The sequence below is a fragment of the Typha latifolia genome, chromosome 15, assembly GCF_019914945.1.
Source record: "Typha latifolia isolate L0001 chromosome 15, TyphaL0001v2, whole genome shotgun sequence".
NCBI lineage: Eukaryota > Viridiplantae > Streptophyta > Magnoliopsida > Poales > Typhaceae > Typha > Typha latifolia.
The window spans coordinates 485748-510369 of record NC_133100.1 but is presented as its reverse complement, the minus strand read 5'-3'; the positions used below and the strand labels follow the sequence as shown (position 1 = coordinate 510369).

The following is a 24622-nucleotide window of genomic DNA, read 5'->3' as shown; positions in this document are numbered from 1 at the left end:
GTATTATTCATTTCAATCAACCGATTACAATTTAATACAAAGATAAAAAAATAAATAGGACAAGAGCCATAATCTACACTAGACTACATTACAGACCGAACAATAATTAACCCAAGTATCAAAACAAATACTCGAGCATAATAGAAGCAGAGGATATAACGCTCTAGAAGTAAGCTTCTCAGTTTGGTTAATCGTAACACTATATGTAGAACATCATGAGTTTTGAGAAGCTAAGCATCTAACTAAGGAGCAAGCTTAGACAAGGATTCATGCACATCGGTGACAGAGCCCAATGAATTTAACAAAACACCCGATACGTCATTCTGTTTAGACTCGTGAATCCAAGAACAAAACGAGCAAACAAAGAAGAAAGAAAACAAACGGGAGCAAAGATCTGCCTAGTTGATTCTAAAAAAAGTTAGCCCAACACAAGGAGCTAAAAGCTAGGTGAGGCAAGGTAAATCGAGTCGAGGCGCAACAATGGAGATAACAAGGTGTGGGCGAGTCAAGGACAGGCCTTACGACTAGTGCGAATGGATAGATAACAGGACCAACGAGATCCACAGCCCTCGACTTAGACTGTGGCGACACAAAGGCCGAGAAAAGGATTGGGCGAATACCACGTCACTTGACGGGGGCAACGACAACAACACAAATGAGGGAAAATATATGAGGTGAATAGTAACAGAAGAAAGAGAAGAGGGAGGAAGAGAAAGAAAGGAGGGAAGCAGCACCCACTAGAGGTAGAGGAGACAAGCCGTCAAAGGCGACAAGGGGGAAAAAGGCCAAACCCCAGAAGAGGGCTCTGCTAGGGCCGCCTGTGGAGAAATGCTGCAACTCGAGTGAAAGTGACAAGCCCACCCAGAAAAGCAAGAATTTGAAGTTACTTCTTTGAAGAGTAAAAGAGTTAGAATTGTTTCTCAAAAAGAAGAAAAAAATTAAATTCAAATAAACTGAGAATATAAAATTAATTTGCGGAGGCCCTAAATTATCATGACCCAAACGATAATGAGGTCTGCTATAGCCATAGTATCTTTTACAAACTTCGAAATTATGATGAAAACATATCTTTATTTACGAGAGATACAATTCATATGCAGGTAATGTACACTCCATAGCGGTGAAATGTGAATGCATCACCATATTGAAATGGAGAAAATACAAGCAATATAAACAGGAAAGCAGAACCTGCGCAAAGAAACTAACATGGAAGAGAGAGTTATACATAATTCATTCGTTTTGGAAGAGTAATGCCTGCTCTCTTGAGAAGGTTGCTTGCTTCTCGCTTTGCCAACATAATGATCTCTTCCTGCAGGGGGGGGGGGGGGGAGAAAATCATATCATGAATTCAGTGTAGATGTTTTGAAAGGCAGCAAGAGTGTGCGTGCAAATAAGGGACAGCATAGTACATAGGTGGAAGAACAATGTGTATGCTTTGTAGAAAAAATGAGAGGCTTAAATTCAGTTGAATAACAAATAAAATCAGGGTTATATTACCTCATCTACGTTCAAGATCTTCTTATCCTTCATAATCCATTGACCATTGCACATGACAGAGTCAATATTCTCTGTCCGCATGCAGTAAACAAGGCTTGAAATACTGCATCAAACAACTGAATATTAGTTTCCCAGTTAATCTCCTCATAATTTATTAAATCTGTATGATGAATGCCCAATATTGCATTGGATATAAATTGATGAATGTCCAAATAGTGATGATTTCTTGAAATTCCTTTTTCATTTTCAGTAGGAAAAGGGAGTATCTTAATACCCCAAAACATATGTTTCAATGCTTTTCCAATATTTTACATCCAAATTTATCTCAATAAATTTGCCTACAAGCAATGTGGGATCAGATCATGCCTAAACAACATAGAACAATATGGGGCATTAAATTAGAACCATAATAACTGGAATCTCAACACAAAGTAATATCAAGAAGTATTGCAAAGTTAGCATCTCCTTTTGCTGGTTCAAAACCTTGATGCAACATTTAAATCTTACATGTTCATTTATATCAAAAGCACTTTACAGATGAATACCATGTCAATTTATCTTTCGCTACTAGATGTGATTAGAACTAAAAGCATTATAAAATTACTATGACAATCTAAAGACTGGAAGAGAAATGAGAGGTCTACATTTATAATACATACCAGTCATGTAAAGGAACCATGGTCCATGTAAAAGGATTCACAATAATAATGTCAGCCTGCAAAGAGGGAAAATTTCATCAAACAGTCAATAGGGCATAAGCATGATGACAACACTTTGAAGCACAACATGTTATTATTATCCTTTTTTTCCTTTTTGAGGGAGAGAGAGAGAGTGGAAACCTACGGCATGCCATTAAAGCCATAAACCATCATTGAGAGATGTTGAAATCCAAACTTCTCAAGTGGGGAACTATCTAGGTGTCTCAACCATGGGTATACTACTTAAGAAACATAAAAATAAAACAATCTTAGGTAAATCAAATAGTAAAGTAGAGTAACACTTGATATACAAAATGATGATGGAAGCAATGAAGCATAACAAAGTGATTTTGAAGGACAAACAAACTACTGGCTAATGCATGAGGTAGAAAGTAGAAACACAATCATTACGTCAATTTTCTTTCTTGAAGAAAAAAGCAGACAATAGACATGCAGAGAAGTCAACAACCATGACATCATTACAGTCAATGGAAAATTAATAGGTAAAGATCTGCTTCTAGAAACTCCATAACTTACTTTATCAGAAAGCTCAAGATAACTCTTGCTATTTCAGTTTCTAATTAATCTCCGTTGTGTTTTGTTTATATTGAAGTTCACTTAAAGAGCCAAAAATATTTTCGCATGGTTAAAACATCCTCAAACACCCATTTCATTCTACCAAAAGTACAGAAAATAATTCATGATTAGATGATATATAAGTAGTGATGGCATCAACTATTGGGAAAACACGGTGAATAACCTACCCTTTTTTCAATCTCAAGAGATCCTATTTTGTTGTCAGATAAACAGTTCATGATTAGATGATATATCAGCAGTCATGACATCAATCATTGGGAAGACATGGTGAATAACCTGACCTTTTTTCCAATCTCAAGAGATCCTATTTCATTGTCCCATAGAACTGATTTTGCGCCATTTATTGTTGCCATCTTTAGTACCACTTCAGAAGGAACAGCAGTTGGATTGGTTGTTCCACTAATGTATGCCTCCCGCCCTTTGTTAATAAGGGAAGCTAGATACATCTCGTCAACTGTATATTCAGAGGCCTGAAGATTATTATGTTGTAGAATATTGAAAATAGCTCATGGACAAACTATACGATGATACAGAGGACAGCACAATATTTGTGTTAAGAATGATTGTCACTTTATGCAGCAGATTCAAACCCCCACTTGTAACATTCCTACTCCATAGTTTTTGAAAGTCAAAGAAAAACTTATTTCCCAAATTATGGGAATAACGTAAAAATAAAATAGGCCTTGTATTATTGTGTTTAAGTCCATTTTCTTAATTACATTTAGCAGCACTAAGGATCAATTTGTTAAAAATGAATTTAAGTTCAAGTTGTCTAAACAATTTTCCATTGCAAGTCTGGTCTTGGGAACTAAGACTAATGCCATGCATTTGATTTTTATGTTAAATTGATATCAAAAGGAAAACTGTTATAAATTGGACAAATGGCAACTAAGCAAACTTTCAGCCTGGGATACCATGTTTTGAAGTTGAAATTGTGGCAAAATAGGATATGATGCCAAACAAGTCCTTTGATCCAAACTCCAAAGTAATAATTACAGACAGATTTCCACCGAGATCTACGTAGGAAAAAAGAAATCCTAGTGACTTGTAGACTTTCACAATCTGTTGCATATTTAAAGTAAAAGGCCCACAATTTGAATTGAACTCGATAGGAAATCCAAACCCATAAGATTACCTGACAAGATCCAAAAGTACATTGAAACTTGAAAGTCCAACTTAATCAAGCAAAACCTATAACTTGTAGGAAAAAAGTACCGAGATCTATGTAGGAAAAAAGAAATCCTAGTGACTTGTAGACTCACAATATGATGCATATTTAAAGTAAAAGGTCCACATACTAATTGAACTCAAGATAGGAAATCCAAACCCATAAGATCACCTGACAAGATCCAAAAGTACATTGAAAGTCCAACTTAATCAAGCAAAAACCAAATTATAGAAACTTGGAGTAATGGCTTAATAAGTGAAATTTTATGCATACGAGCTCCTGTGAACAATGAAGCCATGAGACTAAATAAAAGCACATATCTAACAGTTTCAGTGCCACATTTCTTGAAAAATAACACGCTCAAAATAAAAGAAAGGGTTGAATGTACTCAATCGCCCAACACTAGTAAGTAATGCCAAAGACTCGGTATTTATGTAATTATGTTCATATTTTAAGAATTGATGTTAAGATTCTACAAAGATGATCATGCTCATCAGAGTAATTTAAAGATTTGGAACAGACCAATGCTCATCCGGTTATTGCTTGGTGCTCCATCTGTACCAAGGGAGACACAAACACCAGCCTCAAGCATTTCCTTTACAGGAGCAAATCCCAGCATGCGCATTGCAGATGCAGGGCAATGAGAAACCTTGACGCCGGCCTTTGAAAAGAAACCTATCTGCAAGATCAAATGAACAGACAAATATCAACTTTTCAGCTTGCTAGAGTAGAAAGGAATAAATCATTGTTCTCTATCAGTTTAAACTTTTAGAGTAATTGGTGAGTTATTATAACATTTTATATAGTTTAAAAAAAATATGTATATAAAAATTAGAAGAAAGTAATATTCGCTGAAAATTATGCCCACCTCAGCATCATTCAGCCAAACAGAATGGGCAGCCAACAAATTGCTCTTTAGAAAGCTTATTTTCTCCAAGTATGTCACCGTACCATGGTCAACTTCTTTTCTACTTTTTACAAGTTCATTTTCATACGGGATTTCTGCAATGTGCTGCACAATATGGAATAAGTAATCACAAAGTTCACCTTTCATAATTATTATTTATTACAAAGTTAAGCATAATCAAATTTGCTGGGCAAATATGAAGTAAATGAACATTGAATAACTCTAAGTCAGATCTTTAATATCAATATAGCAAGCTCTATTCTATGACTGAGAAAAAAAAAGAGAAAAAAATAAGTTATTAAACTCTTCAAATCAAGCATTTACTTGAAGAGGCAGAAGCCGTGTTTCATTGAAATATTAAACAGAACATCCACACTTGACACTGATAGTATTTCAGCAACATGAGAATTTTAATGGAGCAAGATATTAAATGCAGTGGAGTAAACTTAAAATGACTCTCCAGCCCTAAAGAAAGCCATGCCATCAAAAGAACAGAGTTCAGAAGAATATAAAGATTGCCGTCCAACTTGATGGTCATAAGCCAATAGCTAATATGATAAAATAATATATCTTTTATGCTATAATGAATATAATAGTATATTAGTACCTCAATGACAAAAGCCATTCTTCAGATGAAATTTTACTTCAATATTCCAGAACCAAAAGGAAAGCTAGGATCTCTGAAAAACTTCTTATATAAGTTTAATGTGCTTCAAAAGAAGTAGAGCTCTTGGTTAAGGATGAGTTTGAAGGACTACTTAGATATGAGCTTTTAATCTTTCCTTTTCTAAGTTAGTACAATTTTTACTGCCTAGAAATTAAGGGCAGCTATTGTAATAATAAAACTAATGCTAGGTGCTACATAGCTAATATTGATAATTATTACTATCCTTGTATGGACTATGGAGTATTTCATTCAGGGAAAGCCACACCTAATACAAAGGTCTCACATTGAGACAATAAGGAGGGATTAAAAATTTAAAAAAAGTGAAAACATTTCTGAGTACAAAACCTAGAAAACCAATGAATTGTTCCCTTTTGTCTAGTAAAAAAAAAAAGGTGTATATCACATGCCAAAGTAAGGAGGAATTGCAGAATGGACTTCTCACGAAAAGCTTTGTGATGCAATGTTATGATTTAAGCAGTAGAAACAGATGACTTAAGAAGATATTGATCATGACTAAAGCTTTTGAAAGTTAAAACAGCATATGGATATCTTACCATGTGGATGCCTGTATTGAGTTCTTCTGCTACATCTCTTGTTTCAAGTAGCAACTGATCAGTTGCATTCATTATCTGTCTCAACCCAAACCATATTCTGATACGCCCATCAGCTGTGTTATGATGCTTCTTGTAAAGTTCTTTCTGAGACTGTAATACTATATAATGCACCATGATCAGCAGGCAGTGGACTAAACTTACTGTTAAAAAGATGGACATATAGGGGATATATATATATATATATATATATATATATATAACTGACATCCTTTCCTATATTCTATTATAATGAAAGAAGAAACAGCAGTCATGTAGAAGTTTTCTATAAATGTCAACAGTTGTATTAGTAACAAACTTACAATAACCATGGCTTTGGAAAGCTCCACTTAACCCTCTTCAGTTAACAAACCTCATCAACTAATTTGGCTTAGTACAGGCCGATGCCAGTTAATCCATGCCATAAAATAACTACAAACAATTTGTCAGAACTGGAACAGTTAAGAACCAAGTATCATTATAAAAGGAGACATGTCAATTGTCAGGCGATGAGATGGACATAACAATCTACGTTGTCAAAGTGTAAGGCAGTAATCAAGCTGGGCAGAACCTGTACATCATTCTGTTCCCATTTAAAATTTTCAATGGTAAATGAATCAGAAAATAATCAAGAGAACATATGCTTATTTGATGTATCATAGGAACCACAGTAAAGCAGGAACTTAAAGCAAACAAAGTGAGTTTATAAAAAGGAAAATAGGTAAGCGGCAAAAAATGACCTGAATACAATGATCAGTCGAGTGTGTGCTCCAATTAGGAGGTAAACCATCACCAGAGTCCATAGTCGATTGTGTCAAGCATGCTCGTAAGCCCAATAAGTGCACTGCTCTTGCCATACCTGCAACATGCTGCCCTCCTGCTTCTGCAAAACATGTTACCTGAAAAAGAGGTCAGGACATATAATTACTTGATGCAATTCTAGCAATGTTCTCCAAGCTGAAATGAAATGTAAGAAACATAATTCTCTTTTCTGAAAAATATCACTAACCTAATAAATTATAGGTGACAAAAAAAATGCTCCAGTTAGCAAATAACACAATTGAAAATAAAATGGAAAACTGCTAATCTTATAGGAAATGGGCAACCAAAATTAACTGCTTTATGCATTTCACATGTAATAAGTATACAGTGATATCTGACTGTAATATAGCCAAATAAGTTATTAGTATTAGGGCATCAATAGAACAAGAATTTACATAATGGATGCCTAAAGATGTACAATCAAGACTAGACTTTCTAAAGTTTAGCATATCTCCACAGATTCCTAGATCATCAATTGAGTGAAAGAAGCTTTGATCTAATTGATATGTACTCGACAAAATTCATAAACACCCAATTCATAAAAAATAGGAACATTAGTGCACTGCTGCAAAATTTTAACTTCACAAATTTAGCAAAAGAGAGACCCAATTCATAAAACATTCCAAATGATGATTCTAAAATCTAAACTCATCAGAGGGTAAGTAGCCTATGTAAGAAAAGGAAAAAAACACTTCAAGTGTGCAGATAAAATGTGTAGTCAAGAATTCAGAATTGACTTTTTCTAATATTAAGCAACCCATTAATAGCTAGATCATCAATTGAACTAAAGAAGCATTTTACTGGGGAGAGGGTTACTCCTGAATCCTGATCCAATAAAAGAGGGTTTGACACAACCTTTGGGACCAATCTCTAACCGAAAAGCTCTAAATTAACCCTTTTCACTTGATTAACTCAACAATTTTGGAGTCTCGATTAGCTAATGGTAGAACTAATACATGCCCCATATTCATAAAAATGAGAAGATAATCTCACTCACCGACATGCTTCATTCTTCAAGATTATAACTTTCAGCAATTTAAGGAACTTTCCAGAGGAAAAAAGAAACAGTTCATAAATCGTTTCGGCAAGAAGATTGAAGAACAAGCCTACTCACTCCGGATCGGATGAGCTCGATCCCACACAGCAGCGTGGAGAGGTATGAGTCCTCCTCCGTCATGTTCGACTCGTACGGCCATATCCGCTCGTGCAGCCACGTCATCAGGTCAACGTCGTCAGCAATCCCCCTCGCCAGCTGCTGTGATGTGTGCACGTGCGTGTTCACAAACCCTATAAAATCCCATTTTCTCAGAAAGTATTATAAATTATGAGAGGAAAAAAAAAGGAGCTTACGATGGGGGATACCTGGGAGAACGAAGTGACCGTGGAGGTCGAGGACTTCGTCAGCGAGGTGGGAGAAATCGGCGAGGATCCGGGGGGATTGGCCGATGGCTTCGATGCGATCGCCGACTACGACGAGGGCACCATCCAGGAAGACCCGAGAGATCGGGTCCATGGTGACGATTACGGCGTTATGGAGGAGGAGGACGCGAGAAGTCGGCGCTGGACTCGGGATCTTGTCCGCCATCGTTTCCTTCTTTTGCTCGTCGCGGAGGGAGAGAGAGAGAGAGAGAGAGTAGCCTGGTGAGCAGCCGACGAGGGAGACGAGAGGGAGATGGTCTTCTTTCTATTTGGATATTTCTTTAGGTGGGAAAGAAGGCAAGAATTAACTACATGCGTTTTTGCAATTTAATTGTTTTTAATTTATTAATATTCTAATTAATATATAAAATTGAATATATATATATATATATAGTATTTTGTTATAATAAAATGCTCATAAATTTGTATATACAGGACATACTATAGTCTACTATAATAAATAAAAAATAAAATATAATTAAGTTGCAAAAGTTCAGAAATAACAATGACATATTTTAGTATACTTTCTAACCCCTACTTTTTGTTATTTTAAATACAATTAGTTATTCTCCTTCTCGCAAAAAATTATTTAATAGTTATTTTTATGGTTATAATATTCTTAATCATCACTGTATTTCTAAATCACTCTGTTGAAATATGATATCAGGTGGCAATTTTTTGAGTTGGAATTTTCTCGGAACTGATCTCCTGATCTCCCGTGGGTTCATCTAAATGAATTGTCAAATTTATGTCAACATATCGTCACACATATCTAATAGCTTTGATCATGTATGTTCACGTATAGTGCTGGCCTTATATTTACATTTGAACTGAAGCTATTAAATACACACAACTTATACGTGCCAACGTACAGACTTGCACAAATCAACCTAGCCTAGAAGAAAAATCACGTTCTAATATTTTACTCAACCAGATAATTTAGCATGAATATGAAACCTTTATAAACAAATTTAGATTTAATATAGTTAATTGGTTGCCGAGTCTAATTCAATTATTTAACGAGTATTATTTATATTTATTACCTTATTCATTCTATTCATAACTCAATTGTGTGTGATTCTGATATTCAATCTATCACTCAAATAATTTATTTATAATATGAATAAATTTATTTAAAATTTGAATTACTAATGTGGCAACGTAACATATTTATGAACCATGCAATATATTTAAATGAATTATGTTCATGTTTATTGTTTAATAGTCTAACGGGTTAGTAAACAGATCATGTACGTGTTGATTTGACTTAACCCGACCCGATTACCCGAGCTGTTAGTTGTATTCTTAATCCCCTTGTATTTTTCCCGCCCTCTTCCACCTCGTTTTTTATGTGACCCGCCAATCCATCGACCTCGACTTCCTCCTTGCTCTCTTTCCTCTTCCTCGCACACCAAACCCTAGACCGCGATAAGTGAATCCAACAAGCAAGAGCTCAGAAGGAGCCCCGAGGCGAGAAGGAATCCTCGAGAGAAATCGACAAAGAGGAGGAGATCCAACTGGAATAGGTCTAAGAGGGACCGGAAGCTCACCGATCGCTACTTCCCACTGATTCATCGGAGACCGGCATCGAAGGCTCTAACGATCGAGCAGGTGGAGTGTTCCGTTTCTTGATCCTTTTTAAGGGTTTGTAGATATCCAATCACATTCCTAAATGTCTGTATCTTTGCTAGGCTTCAAATCAAAGAACACGTGTAGAACGAAGAAGGCACAGAGGGATACCATTTGGGATGTCCTTCAACTTGGTTCCAGGATCCTGAAAGTAAGAATGAGGTAAGCTTATGGCCGATTTAGATTAGTATCCTGAAAGTAAGAATGAAAGGCGCAATCCTTATTATTATTATTATTATTATTATTATTATTATTATTATTATGATACAATCTTTGAATAGGGAAACATTGGAGTTCTCTGGTTTTGTTTGGGGTGGTAATAATGTGCCATGATTTATCCATTCTTATTCTTGTTATCCACCTTACCTTATAACTGTACCACTTGAGAGTTGTATCTTTTCAAATTGATATATAACATCTACAGGGGTTTTAATTTTGGAATGTGATTGCATATCTGCATGAAGGAAAATTACTGGTATTAAGGCGGCTTCAAAATTTCCTAGTCCTGTATCTTCTGCAGGGAAAAAAAAAAGAGGAGAAATTTTTTTTTGAACCTTGATAATTGTTTTAAAGAAACTTTGCTGTCTTTCTGTGTTCTTCTTGACATACCTGAAGTGAACACGAGAACCAAGAAGGTTGACTGGTGATAACTCAAAATTTTATTATTTGCAAGCTGTATTATGAATCTCAGCTATAATAATGGAATTGTTGGAAACTTGGAATCTCCATCTGATACTACAAATGCTGTATTGACGAACAGTTTGAAAGTCTTGTACTTCTATTAATGAGATGCCTTTTCTTAAAATTTAACTAGTTATCTATGACCATTAATTTTAAACTTTTTATGATCCTTTCACGTGTCATTTGATGATTTCTTTGCAGGCAACAGAAAATGCAAGACCTGCAAGACTAATCACTTAGCATCAGAAGAGTAGCTTTCCGGAAAGCAAATTAAGGTTTGAATCTCGGTCTAGTGATTTCCTCTCCACTACCGTGTTCAGAGTGAATCTTTCGTATATATTATTCAACTGCATTAAACCAAATGGCATAAGTAATTTTTGCCTCTTCTCCCTGATATGTTTATTTCATAAAGATACTATTGACTCATGTGTTTGGGAATTTACATGATTGGATCTTTATATGTCAGTTTATTTGAAATTAAATGATTTCATATGGATTAAAGAATGTTCTTACTATCTTCTGTGCAGTATGACTGCTAAATCACTTGGCTTAATTTTGCTTGTGTGTTTCTTTTCGACGAACTCTTTCTTTTTCAGTACCTTCTCTTACCAAATTTATCTGCTTTTACTAGAAATTTGCAAGGAAACACTAGTGATAAGTGAAACAACATCCAAAGGGTCGTCTCTGTTTGGATTTACCAATGTGAGATGATCAGGACATATTAGGAAAAAAAGAATGAAAAACTGGAGATATCAGGAGAGAAGCAATAAGTCGCTATATAAATTAAAACAATAATCAATCAAAACAATGCTTATGATTCCGAGGCAAGTATAGTCTCACTCAAGCATGAAATTTTGCCGCAAGCAGAGCTGCAGAAATAAGCTCATCAACAAATAAACCTACAGTCTTTACAAATATAATGAATGCACATATATGCTCGTTGGATGGATCAAGTATGTTGAAGCTATATAACATGAGAAGAGCTGAATATAGCAATTAATTCAAGCTTCAAACTGCAGCAGGGGAAATACAAGGAAATATTACGAAGGAAGATGAGGATGACACCATGATGGAGTTTGGATAACAACTGAAGACAACGAAGGTACAAGTCAATGACTCTTTTGCACTTGTCACGTTTTTGCTGCATTATATGAAGCATTATAACTATTAATATGAATCTTTGTTATCTCTCTATATGTAGTTCAACATAAAATGAGAAGGGGACATGTTTGCATTAATTTTACTAAATAGTAACCTATTCTTTCCATGGACAGTAGAAATCTAAATTTGCTCATTTGACATCTGTTGTTAAAATTACCTCCAAAAGAAGGCTGTTCTTTGCTTGTGATTTAATACTAATATGAATGTATGCTGCGGGATAAATTAACACCGGAAGAAAGACAAGTTTTTAGCTAAATGACCAAACAACCCTTACTATCTTTAAATTAGATTATGTTTTTGTGGGGGTAATTAAAACTTTAATGTCTCAATTTATGGTTGACTAATAGTTGCAACTTGGTCTGAAACATAAAGGAGTTAAATGCTTAATTTTAAAATATGATGGTAAATTAAAATTGTATCAAATCACACGGGTATAAAGTGTAATTTCTCATCCCTTTTTTCTTTCTCTTTTGTGATTGATTATTATTTCTCATCATTGCCTGTGGGAATATTTATAAGTTACCTTAAAAGCTTAAACTAGCTTAGGCTCAAGTTATAGCGGTTGTTTTGTTTATTATAGTCTAATCTCTCTCCATGTATGGCTCAGATATTTTATGTCAGTATGAATTAAATAGATATAAATTTTATACTTTAGTAAACAGATGGATGTCAAATTCTCTTTTATTTAAGCTTTGGTTAACAGAAAACATTGGTTTTATTTCTTTTATTTTCTAATCCCTGTGACGTTTCAATAGGCTAGGTATGAATTGTAAATGGATAGAAATATTCTATTTAACAGATAAACGTTTTATATTTTACTTTAAGCTTCTACAGTAGATGGCAATTAACTTAACAGCGAATGTAGCATAGAAAATGGCTAGATTTAACACAGGATGTACATTGGAAAGCATGCGATATATTGGATTGGAGTAGTAATTAATCGTAATTATAACATAGATATTTTCCTTGCATGTGATATATTTGGCATAGCATGTGAGCCTTGTTGTCTTTTTACCAGGATTATTTGGTGCTCTCTTCAATTAATTTTTCCCATTTTTTGCATGTGAGATTCTGGTTAACAGTTGGGGGAAAGTGAGCCAAGTAATATGTTCTCTGCTGTCTTGGTTACTTCTATAGATGCATTTATACAAGAGTAAATTCGAAAAATTAAGAAAGCCCATGTCTCTAATTTAGACTACCTCTTTTCTTTCCTTTTAGATTCTTGCTTGGATAAAAAGAATGGAGTATTATTCTTATTTTTCATTTGAAAAGGAAGTGGGTACTTAATGGTGTCTCAATCTGGTTTTTGAATTCAGATATATTCATATATTATGAGCTTCTTTTAACAATGTGAGCACTATTTACAGAAGAGTATAGCATTGCTCAACAATTAAATATGAAATATGGTACTTCTTCGTAAGCTGTCAATTAATCAACTACTCCAAAAATATTTGTTGGTAGACAAAAATTTAACGAAGAGAGAGATGCAAAGAGACGCAAAGATCTTTATTGTTAGATCAGAATCTTATTTAACAAATCATGTTTGTATGCCACATGTATTTTTAATGGAATTGTAACTATCAATGGCAGACAATCTGCTAACTGTGCTTCCTAACCTTAGAAAATTATATTATTATAGTGGTGCACGAGTTATATTATATTATGTTGTTTTGTTGTTAAACAGTATAGTGATATAATTATTTCACTTGATGTAATATAAAAAATAAATATATTTTAGTAAATAATTAAAATACCCTTTGGTAAGGAGAGCTGAGAGAATACAAGAGTAAAAAGAGATGAAAAGAATAATTAAAATAATAGTTTATTAAAATGATGTTCTTTTTAAAGATAAAATAATAGTTAATAAATATAAAAATATTTGACTGAAGGAAATGTGAGAGAAGTAGGTATGAGTAAGTAAGCTAATATTGAGATAAGATTTTTGTTTAATTATTAGAAACAAATTTCTCTTTAATTTGCTTATTTCACAAGTTAAGGGAGCCTTTTAAGATATCCGGATGTAATCCATAAAAGAGGCTCTGAAAAGTAGGAAGTATCCTAAGCCAGTATAAAGGTTTTTTAGTTCCATGGCAGTGACCAACCCCCAACTAAATGACACAAGACGGGTGCAAAACTCCTATGGGAAAATTCCATTTGTCTCCTACTTTGCCTTTCTATCTCTCTCTCTGTCTCTCTATATAAAAATTATAATTATCTAACTTGCATCAGTAGCTTTGGTTGGCCTAACTGTTTTTCCTACCACACAACAACCCCTATATCCCTTTCACCCTTGCCTTAATATTCTCTCCAGTGACTGGAGAACTCCAATGTTAATCTAGTGTTCCATTTCACATAGCTAACAAATCTTATTACCACTGGATGTTTCCATTCACTGGAGGGTATCAAACCTTTCCACTTTTCAGTTAGTTAAACCAACTCAGTTAAGAAAAGAACTCCTCCATTTCTGCATCATATAAATAAGCCATCCTCCCAAGCCCAACATAAAACATATCTCATCTCATTCATCCCTTCTCTCTCTCTCTCTCTCTCTCTCTCTCTCATCTGTAATAATCCTTAGCCATCAAAATGGTACTCTTACTTAGTCATATCTCAAAATTCCTAACCTCCCTCATGTTAATGTCAATGTACTAACACTATCTCTTTGGTGTTTAAAGATTGCAGAGCTCAAGGAAGCTTCCCTCCTGGAGAAGGAACTCATTGTGAAGCAAGGAGAGCCGAGTCTTGTAGCCCCAGCTGAGGAGACAAAGAAGGGTTTGTACTTCCTATCCAACTTGGATCAAAACATTGCAGTCGTAGTTCAAACCGTGTACTGCTTCAAAGAAGAGGGCAAGGGGAATGAGACTGCTGTTGAGGTGATCAAGGAGGCCTTGTCGAAGGTTCTCGTGCGCTACTATCCGCTCGCCGGCCGGCTCACGATAAGCGCGGAGGGGAAGCTGATCGTCGACTGCACGGGGGAGGGGGCAGTGTTCGTCGAGGCGGAGGCCGACTGCGGTATGGCGGTCATTGGAGATATCGCAAAGCCGGACCCGGCCACTCTCGGCAAGCTTGTGTACAACGTTCCCGGAGCTAAGAACATCTTGGAGATACCTCCTCTGGTGGTTCAGGTATGGTGTTGTAGATTCTTTTCTCTTATTTTTGACCCTAACTATGGCTTAATATCACTCACACACCTAAAGAATAAAGTATACAATCGAACGGTTTAAAATATTATACTATTTTTTTATAATATAAGGAGCAAATTGTGTGCTTTTATTCTCAGGATATTTACATAATTGCTGCTATTTTTTTTAAGTATCAGAATTGTTATTATAATTAATTTTTAAATAAAATATTCCTAACTAATTATTATTGAAGTTAATTAATACATGTAAATAACGAAAATATCTCATTATTTAAGTTTAATAGTGTAAAATATTTATTAATAACTTTTTTACATTTAAGTTGTGTTTTAATCATGATTAATTATATTTAACTAATGGACTTACATTTTTAAAAGTGCACAAAATGATGGTACTTTGAAGGTTTTGACAATTATGTAAAATCCTATGTAAGAAAATATATATATTTTTTGAAGTAATTTGTAATTAGTTCGTCTCGTAGATTTTTATCTTTAGTATCCCTTTTGTCAGGTGACAAAAAAAACTAACATATTGGGATCTAAGTCTCACATATTGGACTCTTTAATCAATCCACATCAACGAAGTAGTTGGCTTTGTTAGGGTTTTAGGTAGGTTTGCTTACCTAAAGCAACTGCTTTCCAAGTCAAGATTTAATTAATTAGGACTATATAAGATATAATTATTCAAGTAGATTTAAAGTTGTTATGTAACAGAGTAATCTTTTTAAAATAGTAAAAGTATTCTCATATGATTTAATAGAGTGGATGAGTCCAAATTAAAGATAAAGTATGAGTATAATAGTATCAATTCCTATTATTTAATACGTAAGCCTATTTGTTTTGAAAATAGACGAGTCAAATAATAAATATTCATATCCATATGATGTAGAATAATGGAAACTTTATTAAGATTGTGGGTAAATTTCAAATAATTCTCATGTGTTTATGCCTGAAATTAAATGATGTTCTAAACTTTTACTTATATCACTTTATCGCATTGTGGTTAATTTTTACATAATATCACTATAAATCTTCTACCCATATTTAAAATAAAATATACTTTCAACCTCTTCTACTTTTCTTTTATTATCTAATTATCATAATTAGATTATTAAAATTTCCTCAAACAAGAAGATTATTAATATTATATATTTATTTTTCTATTAAGTTTGAATTGAAAAATGAATGGTTTTATATTAGTCTAAACCATATGAAAGTAAGGTGGGGGCAATTATAATATTTTAAAGGTTTTCAGTAGTTAATTATATAAAAGTAGCATATAATATATATATATATATATATATATTATAGGATGTTATGGTAATATGGGCAAAATATGTGGTTGAAAATATTAAAAAAATAATTTACAGGTGACAAGGTTTACTTGCGGCGGCTTCACCCTGGGCCTTGGGATGAACCACTGCATGTTCGACGGCATCGGCGCGATGGAGTTCGTCAACTCGTGGGCGGAGACGGCCCGCGGCCTCCCCCTCTCCGTCCCTCCCTTCCTCGACCGCTCCCTCCTCCGCTCCCGCGTCCCTCCTTCCATCTCCTCCCCCCACCACGAGTTCGCCGAGATCCCCGACGTCTCCGAGGCCGCCGCCCTCTACAAAGAAGAGCTCCTCTACCGCGCCTTCTCCTTCGACCAATCCAAGCTCCTCCACCTCAAGTCCAAGGCCATGGCTGACGCACCCACCACCTTCACTTCCTTCGAAGTGCTCTCCGGCTTCATCTGGCGAGCTCGAACTCAATCTCTGAAGCTAAGCCATAACCAAAAGACGAAGCTCCTCTTCGCCGTCGACGGTCGCGCCAAGTTTAATCCCCCACTCCCCAACGGCTACTTCGGAAACGGGATCGTACTAACCAACTGCATCTGCGACGCCGGCGAGCTCCTCGAGAAGCCGCTCTCGTTCGCCGTCGGGCTCGTGAGAGAGTCGGTGAGGATGGTGACGGACGAGTATATGCGGTCTGCGATCGACTACTTCGAGACGACGCGCGCGCGGCCGTCGCTGGCGTCGACGCTGCTGATCACGACGTGGTCACGGCTGGCGTTCCACGCGACCGACTTCGGCTGGGGGACGCCGACCCAGGCGGGGCCGGTGACGCTGCCGGAGAAGGAGGTGGTGTTGTTCTTGGCCGACGGGAAGGAGACGAGGAGGACCAACGTGCTGCTGGGTTTGCCCAGCTCAGCTATGGTCAGGTTTCAAGAGATTATGGAGGAGATATGAGTCATTAATTATGACTTAACTATTAAATTATTATATATGTTATTATCTATGTGTTGTATGATGCTGTTAAGGGTGTTTATTGGTTATGCACTTATAATATTTACCTAAATGCAGCGTTTAGCTGCTAATTAAAATTTGTTGTATCTGTGCTTTATTCTTGGATAATGTGTATTTGGATTCAAAAATACATAAAATTGTGGAGAAATTATCAAAATTATTTTTACGTTTTGCTTTTATTATCATTGCTGAAAGTGTCCATGAACAAACTAAAGAGTTGAGGCAAATCGATCCAAAGCAGCAGTATCACGCAATTCACAGAAAAGAAAATAAAAAGATTCACAAGTAATCCTAAAAAGTAATCTTTACAATGTACCTTTTTCTTTTTAGTGAAATGGATACGTTTGCAATTTTTATTTTTCTCTATCTTTCTTTATCTCTTAAATATTTAATTTACAATAGAGAAAATTATTTTCCATTGTACTTTTATTCTCTCAAGACTCTCCACACTTTCTCTATGAGTACTGACTAGAACAGTAATCACAACCTTTGGATCAAGATAGACAATTTTACGAGAGGCATAAATTTTTTTGGCAATTAAATATGATTCGAAATTGACTATATTTGCATATTCTAACTAGAAGTAATAGTTAGCTAAGATAACTTTAAAGTCTCCGCCTAACTCTATTAGGGTTTTTCATGAGGTTATACCCTCTTTCTCCAGCCCACAAACTCTAAAGAAGTTCACCATTTCTCTCATCAAAACCTCACCTCACTTTGTCACACTCCCCTAGACTTAACAAGCTCTCGGCCACTACCTCTAACCTCCCCAACTAGAGCACCACCTTTCCTCTCCGTGAACGATGAAACAAAACTTCTCCAAAAATTCTCGGAGATGCTCCAAGGCAATGACATGGAGGAGTCTATCCCCCATAATGGCCGACAACACCGTATTAAGCCAAAATTCCAACCTCTGTCTAACGGGAGAACTCTTGACGGGCAAACCATTTAATGTCGGAGGAATGAAAGCTACTCTCTCGAAGGCTTGGAACTTATTGAGGTTAGTCAAAACACATTCCCTTTGTCCTTTGAGAATGAAACACAAAAATAGTCTTATAGTCATGACCTCTTTACTCTAAACGTCTTCCAACTCAACCTGCCGGTTGAGAGCTAAAACTTTGACCGTGCAGAGTTCTGTTGCCGATGATCTACTTCTTTCCAGTAGCTCTACCCTTTGTGATGCTACAAATCTGAGAGCAACTACTGATTTTTTACTGCCAAGTTTCTAGTCAGGCCATCTACTATGATAAGTTAGCCATATTTTTTAGTTCCAGAGTTGATTCCAATAGGAAAAGCCAGGTAATTGCAACTCTTCGTGTCAAACTCTTGGAGGGAGGTGATAAGTATCTTGGGAATCCTCTAATTCTCCCATGCTCTAAGTGCAAGGCCTATCTGTTTATCTTGGACAAGCCCAAGAAGCTCTTGGCTGGATGGCAAGTAAGACATCTATCTCACGCCAGAAGAATGGTTCTTATCAAAGAAGCACTTAGTAGCATCCCGATTTACTCCATGTCAAGCATACTACGACTCCCTCATGCGTGACTTCTAGTGCTGTTCATCCGCAAATAAGAACTTTTACGTTAGGAGGTGGAGTTCAATATGTCGCCCAATGAAGAATGGAGGCCTAGGAATCCAACGCATGCATCTCGTTAACAAGGCTTTGATCATAAAGCTCGCACGACGCTTCATTATGGATAAAGACAGCATCTGGACTAAGCATCTCAGTGACAAGGCATTGGAGCGGTCTCTTGGACGTGGAGCTCAATCTTCCAATCCTGCAGTAATCTAGGGAGAATGATCAAGTATGAGATTGAGAATGGAAGTTCAGTTTCCATCTCAAAAGACCCTTGGTTGCCAACTTACGACCTCAGCAAGATTCAGCTCTAGGACAACATCTCTAGAGTGGAAGATCTAATTACTAAGCAGGAAGCGAGGTGGTTCAATGAACTAGTCCAGCACCTCTTCCCAGCAAAAACCGCAAGCACTATTACAAACATATTTATTAGTCTAGCTTCCATGGCTATAAGGGAAGGTACAAAAGCGTCTTCTTAGCTTGCTGTGATAACTCACTGGTTGGAGAAGCACACGCACTGCTCCTATGCATCAAAGAACTCATGGATCTAGATGAACAGTCCGAAGTGATCTTTAATTACTGTTTAATAGTAGTGAATGCAGCAACCAAACAGATGGGAGCCCATGGATTGGCAAATTTCATATATCATCTAGGAATGCAACAGACTATCAACCAAGTTATCCTCTATCAAGGTTCTCTATTCGAGCAGAAAAAACATCTCGATAGGCCACAACCTTGCCGATCTAGCTATTCAGAACAAATGTTGTAGAGAATGGACCGATTGTGATCTAGATTTGTGTAATGGTTTGAATGAAATGAACTTGTCTATAGATTTCTAATAAGAAATAGTCTAGTTCTTCTGCATTAAGTTTCAAATTCAAATCTATTAACTATTTATATTAGACAGAGAAGAGACAAAAGTATATTTGGCTCTTTTAGGAAAAGAATAAGTGGCAAATAAATATAATGCCGCCATTAGGGGCCGAAAACAGGTAAAAGTTAATTCGACCCAATTCGCTATCCGACTCAATTTGGATCGGATTCAAATAAAAAGTTTCTAACCAATTCAGATACAGATTTGGAAACAGGTAAATTTTTTGGATATGGGTTGGTATAATTTTTTGGATATGTATATAGATATCCACTAACTTATATTTTTTTAATAATTTATAAATTTTAGCTTGTTTATTTAAATAGTGAATATTGATATTGTTACTAATAATGTATTATATATTATTTATAGATATTAATTTTGCTAAATTTATATGTATTTCATATGAAAAAAAATTATTTTTAACTATTAATACTTTGTGTTAATTCTCCCAAAAAAAAAAGTCGTAATTTTGCTATCCGTCTAATATCCGTATTCGAACAAAAAAGTTAAGCACTATCTATCGTCTCTCCAGCTAGCTACTAAAACTGCAATTTTTTGACAACTAGATCTGATTTGAAACTTAGTAGATTTGCATAATCTATAGTCCAGTTCATTTGTATTGATTTTAAATTCAAATCTATCTAGTTATACTTATTTGGCACTTAACATTTCCCTAATCCGGATCCCAAATACTTTCCTCCCACCTCCAGTTAATACTACTAGGCATAAATAAAGAAAGCAATGCCCACTAAAATTACAATTACAAGTTTTGGATCAAGAAACACAATTTAAGAGGGGGTTATCCAAGTTTTTGCCAATTAAATTTGATCCAAAATTGATTAGATTCGCATAATCTAGCCTTCATTTGCATTAATTATAAATTTATCTTCCAATTAATATTTCCCTAATCCAGATCCCACATACTTTTACCTCTTCTCTCTTTAATACGAACCTCTCGCATCTATGATTCTTTCCATAATTAATATAGTTGATGCTACTAAACATAAAATTTAATGGTAGAAAATAGTTACAAGTTCCTCTATTTAGCGAACTCACGTGCGCCTGGATGGCGGCTGTGACACCCAACCGCACGTGCCAATCCGAACCCATCATGAGACCGGAGAGAGATCGCCGCCATCCAACCCGTCCACATAACACGTGTCACTCTCGCTTCCCTCGGATCCTCGGCGGCCTGCTTTATGGTGAAACCGTAATAGTTATCAACTTCAAGGCCGTTCTAATAGGGGATAAGACTCCTTTCTTCTCGGTAACCGGCGCTTCTCTCTGCTTCAGTTTCTCCACGCCTTGCTAGTTTCCCGCGGGGGCATTCTAGTAAATAACCTACTAAGCCAAACCCGGAACATAGCTATATATACCCCATCTTGTAACAGCGTCTCTCCCACTTACGCTTCAAATTCCATTCCAAAACCCAAGTAGAGAGAGAGAGAGAGAGAGAGAGAGAGAGAGAGAGACATCTCATCTCGACCTCCGGTCTCCTCTTCCAGGTATGCTTGTCTCTCTTCAACGAACTCTAGATCGCTTCCGAACCCTTCCGTTTTTCCTTCACATCCCTTCACGAATCTGAGCTCGTGAGATCGAGCCGACCAGATCCGTACCGGGGTTTGCCATTCTCGTGCTCTTCCGAGCTTTCTCCATAGCTGGGTAAGTTTGGAAATCCTAGCGCGACTCTCGATGCTGTTCGAGGAGTTGACGACAAGTCCACGGCGTAGATTGTACTCGTGAGGCGCCTCACGGTTCCCGAGGAAGGGTCGAGGGGGGTTTGCTCCGCTCCACTTCCCGCCTCGATCGATGAGGAACTCGGATTTGCCTTTTTCGGCGGCTCCTATGCGTGGGGTGGATCAGACCCGGTCGACTCGATGCCGCTTTTGTGATCCGGCGTGGGGATCGAGGATCTCTGAGTCAAAGCCTCTCCGCTATTTATTACGCTCCCCATGCTCTTCCTCTCGATCTAACTCGTGATCTCTTGCTCGTTTTCGCTGCAGTTGTTGCTTCTCTCGAGGGTTCGATATCGTCCGGGAGATCTAGGGTGTCCACGAGCTCGTACTGCGGTACCTTCGCGGATATAGGCTCAGGGTTTCGGATTCCGACTTCTACGATGAGATCTCTATCCAGGCAAAGCATATTAGCGGCCATGGCGGCGGCGGTTACCGTAGTTGCGCTTTCGGTGCTCGGCTTTTACATCGTACCAGGTCTTCTTCTCATTAGTCTTCTCACTTCTCTCTCTCTCTCTCTCTCTCTCTCTCTCTCTCTCTCTCCCCGGAAAATTACTTTAGAAGTAATCCCACTACCAGTTGTTTGTCGTTTTTTTTTAATAATATTGGTATTTTTTTTTGTTATATCTTGCTTCTCTTTGCCGAACACGACGACCCATCACAAATTTACCAAAACTTTTTCGATTTAATATTAGAGAAATTTCCTTTATTTGTCCTTATTCATGTGGGTAGACGACGACTAGAAGCGGATAAAAGAAGGGAATAGAAGTGGAATAATCCGTTCAATTTGTTTCTTTATTCCAGGTCTTCATCTGCCGCAACTCGGTCGGCCCGTATCACAAGAATCCCGTTCCGTCGGCGTTTACCACCGGAAGCTTCTCCAAGAAGGTACGAGATCCATTTCCATCTCCTAATCTCTCTCATTCCAATCAAACGGTCAGGATCATGTCGTGGGACATCTCCTGTCATTGGATCGGCCCACAAGCCGTTATTTGTTCCCTTAATATTCTCACTGGTCGATGGTCCCCCGCCTCCGTTAAGAGGAACAGGAGGAGGGAGGTGCTCCTGGGGCCCAGTGGGCAGTGGCTGATCCGACTCGGTACGATCACCCCCACGACACCACGACCTCTGCGCCGGAACGACCTGGCCAGTGGCCAGAAGTACGACGCGCATGCGGTAATTATAGGAAAAGGATCACTTGTTCATGGTTCTCTCTCTCTCTATCACACGTCCTTTTCGGTGCGAGACGCCAAACTTGCTTACGATCACCGCCCTGTAAGATTAGTGAATAGTTAAGATAATTGTGCTAAATACAAAGGATCGGAATAGTCGAATAGAACCAACCGGTAGGGTTCTTGTCGAAAAGGGTGTTTTGTCCCGTCCCGTCCCGTTTAAACCTTTTCTCTTTGGCATCTCTATTGTCCTTTGAAATTTACTATAGTAGGTGTAGGAATTCACTACAATCGGGGTACGCGGCGCCCTTAGGTAAGATTTGGAGGCTGCTTAGTGAGCGATGTAGCGAATTCCTGCAATTGGGGCTTGAAACAACCTTTCCTTATCGGTATTTAATTTGATCTGTTTTTAATATTTATCGGGATTATTTAATAAGATTTGATTGTAAATGATATATAATAGGTCCGGCGGCGGAGACGGATCGGGTGGGGGACGAGTGCAGCAAGGACGACATCGTGGTCTACCAGGGCGCCACGACGCCCCTCCCGAACGGGATCCCGACGTACACGGTGGAGGTGCTCAACGTATGCGTGCGCGGGTGCTCCATCGCGCATATCCACCTGAGCTGCGGGTGGTTCAGCTCGGCGCGGCTGATCAACCCCCGCATCTTCCGCCGCCTCCGCTACGACGACTGCCTCCTCAACGACGGCCGCCCGATCCCCAACGGCTCCTCCCTCTCCTTCCAGTACGCCAACTCCTTCAAATACCCCCTCTCCGTCTCCTCCGCCACCTGCCTCCCTTCTTCCCCCTAATACCATATACCCCTCCTCTCGCTGTCTCTCTCCCTATCTCTTATTCTCCCTTTGCTTTCTCACGTGGGATTAACGCGGGGGATGCGTTGCTAACTGTAGTTAACGAGGGATTTATGCGATGGGGACAGGGTCACGTGTATATAAAAGACAGCTAATTTTTGGTCGAGCGATGGGAATGTCATTCTCTCGTACTCCAATTCTCTCTCCTTTTCCTCTCTCTATAATATACTTTCTTGTGATAGCTACCATATATACCATACACCACTTTACAGATGGGTTGTTGTTGTCGTCGTCGTCGCTGTAGCTTGGTCCATTTCATGCATGTGTCTTCTGGGCGCTCATTAAATGAGGCGTCTTTTTGCATGTATATAACCTGAATGTACTCTCGATGCGTATTGAGTAGTATTTCTTTTACATTTATACCCTCGAATTACTTATTAATGTGCTTCTCTCTCTCTCTCTCTCTCTAAGTTTGTTATTTTGTGTATACTTTTTAATAATTTAGTGATTTAAATTTTTAATTGCCCACAAGCAATAGCGACAAGGACCTTTCACACGTGTAGAGGTCGCAGTTACCTAATTAATTTTACATAGTAGTAGTACCTGTCTTGCACTTTAATTTGTGTGGGCTCTCACCTCTGCGGTGGATTAGTAAGTAGTAGTTAGGCCCTTCTCTAGACCCGAGAAGTTTGTGGGATATGCTTGTTCCGCAGGGAGAATTAATAGATGTCGACTTTTTGGTGGAGCATTTCGGGCCGTGAGCAACCAAGGAAGACTTTTTTGGCCCACTTTATATAAATTGGGTAGTTAAGCATTCAATCTACTTTGCCCAGATGAAGAACCCTGTGACCTTTTTTTGTTTCCCTAATGTGATGTACTTTATGTCGGTAGTTGGCAGCCACCGCTTGCATTCTCTGGCTTCGATCTTGCCTTAATTCCGGATTCCGGATCATCAGCAGGTATGGTGAAATTTCACAGTTTCTTGTTGCTCTTAGATGGTTGACTTCATCAACATTTTTCTGAGGAAAAGGAATCACTCTACATTGTGATTTATTTTCCCCTCTCCTTTATATTCCCTCTACATTGTGCTTCTGTCATTTTATTCCAGTGTAGCTTTGTACCATGAGATGAGCAGTAGTTGATGTTGTACCCTATTGCCATCTCTACCCCCCCCACCCTTTGATAATATATAAAACA

The 24622-nt window shown here is 37.5% G+C and overlaps 3 protein-coding genes and 1 long non-coding RNA gene across 6 annotated transcripts; 3 read left to right on the top strand and 1 right to left on the bottom strand.

Moving 5' to 3' along the window:
• Nucleotides 1-988: 988 nt before the first annotated feature.
• On the bottom strand, nucleotides 989-8664 carry LOC140801785 (uncharacterized). Its single transcript, XM_073157066.1, has 10 exons — nucleotides 8309-8664; nucleotides 8061-8233; nucleotides 6865-7023; nucleotides 6089-6238; nucleotides 4829-4972; nucleotides 4483-4639; nucleotides 3074-3246; nucleotides 2157-2212; nucleotides 1498-1600; nucleotides 989-1309 (listed from the first exon to the last, which is right to left on the bottom strand). Exons 1-10 carry the CDS (start codon nucleotides 8529-8531, stop codon nucleotides 1220-1222), a joined length of 1428 nt encoding a protein of 475 aa, XP_073013167.1. The 5' UTR covers nucleotides 8532-8664; the 3' UTR covers nucleotides 989-1219.
• Nucleotides 8665-9722: 1058 nt separating this feature from the next.
• Nucleotides 9723-13257, top strand: LOC140802271 (uncharacterized). Of its 3 annotated transcripts, none has more exons than XR_012111614.1 (5): nucleotides 9723-9976; nucleotides 10057-10156; nucleotides 10877-10950; nucleotides 11695-11777; nucleotides 12855-13257. It is a non-coding gene; the product is annotated as an uncharacterized lncRNA (long non-coding RNA). The 3 variants fall into 3 exon arrangements; XR_012111616.1 differs by having other exon boundaries at nucleotides 12919-13254; XR_012111615.1 differs by having other exon boundaries at nucleotides 12905-12923.
• Nucleotides 13258-14330: 1073 nt separating this feature from the next.
• On the top strand, nucleotides 14331-17417 carry LOC140802270 (omega-hydroxypalmitate O-feruloyl transferase-like). Its single transcript, XM_073157736.1, has 3 exons — nucleotides 14331-14425; nucleotides 14512-14961; nucleotides 16346-17417. The coding sequence occupies exons 1-3, from the start codon at nucleotides 14423-14425 to the stop codon at nucleotides 17201-17203; spliced, it is 1311 nt and encodes a 436-aa protein (XP_073013837.1). The 5' UTR covers nucleotides 14331-14422; the 3' UTR covers nucleotides 17204-17417.
• Nucleotides 17418-21126: 3709 nt separating this feature from the next.
• LOC140802114 (TPD1 protein homolog 1-like) lies at nucleotides 21127-23866 on the top strand. Its single transcript, XM_073157549.1, has 4 exons — nucleotides 21127-21212; nucleotides 21711-21917; nucleotides 22245-22328; nucleotides 23076-23866. The coding sequence occupies exons 2-4, from the start codon at nucleotides 21824-21826 to the stop codon at nucleotides 23423-23425; spliced, it is 528 nt and encodes a 175-aa protein (XP_073013650.1). The 5' UTR covers nucleotides 21127-21212; nucleotides 21711-21823; the 3' UTR covers nucleotides 23426-23866.
• Nucleotides 23867-24622: the final 756 nt, after the last annotated feature.

What these genes read in the sequence shown, in the direction of transcription:
- LOC140802270 (XM_073157736.1), top strand. An exon ending in TACCTCCTCTGGTGGTTCAG is followed by an intron (nt 14,962 to 16,345) that starts GTATGGTGTTGT and finishes AATAATTTACAG; the next exon opens with GTGACAAGGTTTACTTGCGG.
- LOC140801785 (XM_073157066.1), bottom strand. Translation starts at nt 8,531, where the DNA reads ATGGCGGACAAGATCCCGAGTCCAGCGCCGACTTCTCGCGTCCTCCTC. An exon ending in CGGTCACTTCGTTCTCCCAG is followed by an intron (nt 8,234 to 8,308) that starts GTATCCCCCATC and finishes GGGATTTTATAG; the next exon opens with GGTTTGTGAACACGCACGTG. An exon ending in AGATCTTGAACGTAGATGAG is followed by an intron (nt 1,310 to 1,497) that starts GTAATATAACCC and finishes CCCCCCCTGCAG; the next exon opens with GAAGAGATCATTATGTTGGC.
- LOC140802114 (XM_073157549.1), top strand. Translation starts at nt 21,824, where the DNA reads ATGAGATCTCTATCCAGGCAAAGCATATTAGCGGCCATGGCGGCGGCG. An exon ending in CGGCTTTTACATCGTACCAG is followed by an intron (nt 21,918 to 22,244) that starts GTCTTCTTCTCA and finishes TCTTTATTCCAG; the next exon opens with GTCTTCATCTGCCGCAACTC. An exon ending in CCGGAAGCTTCTCCAAGAAG is followed by an intron (nt 22,329 to 23,075) that starts GTACGAGATCCA and finishes GATATATAATAG; the next exon opens with GTCCGGCGGCGGAGACGGAT.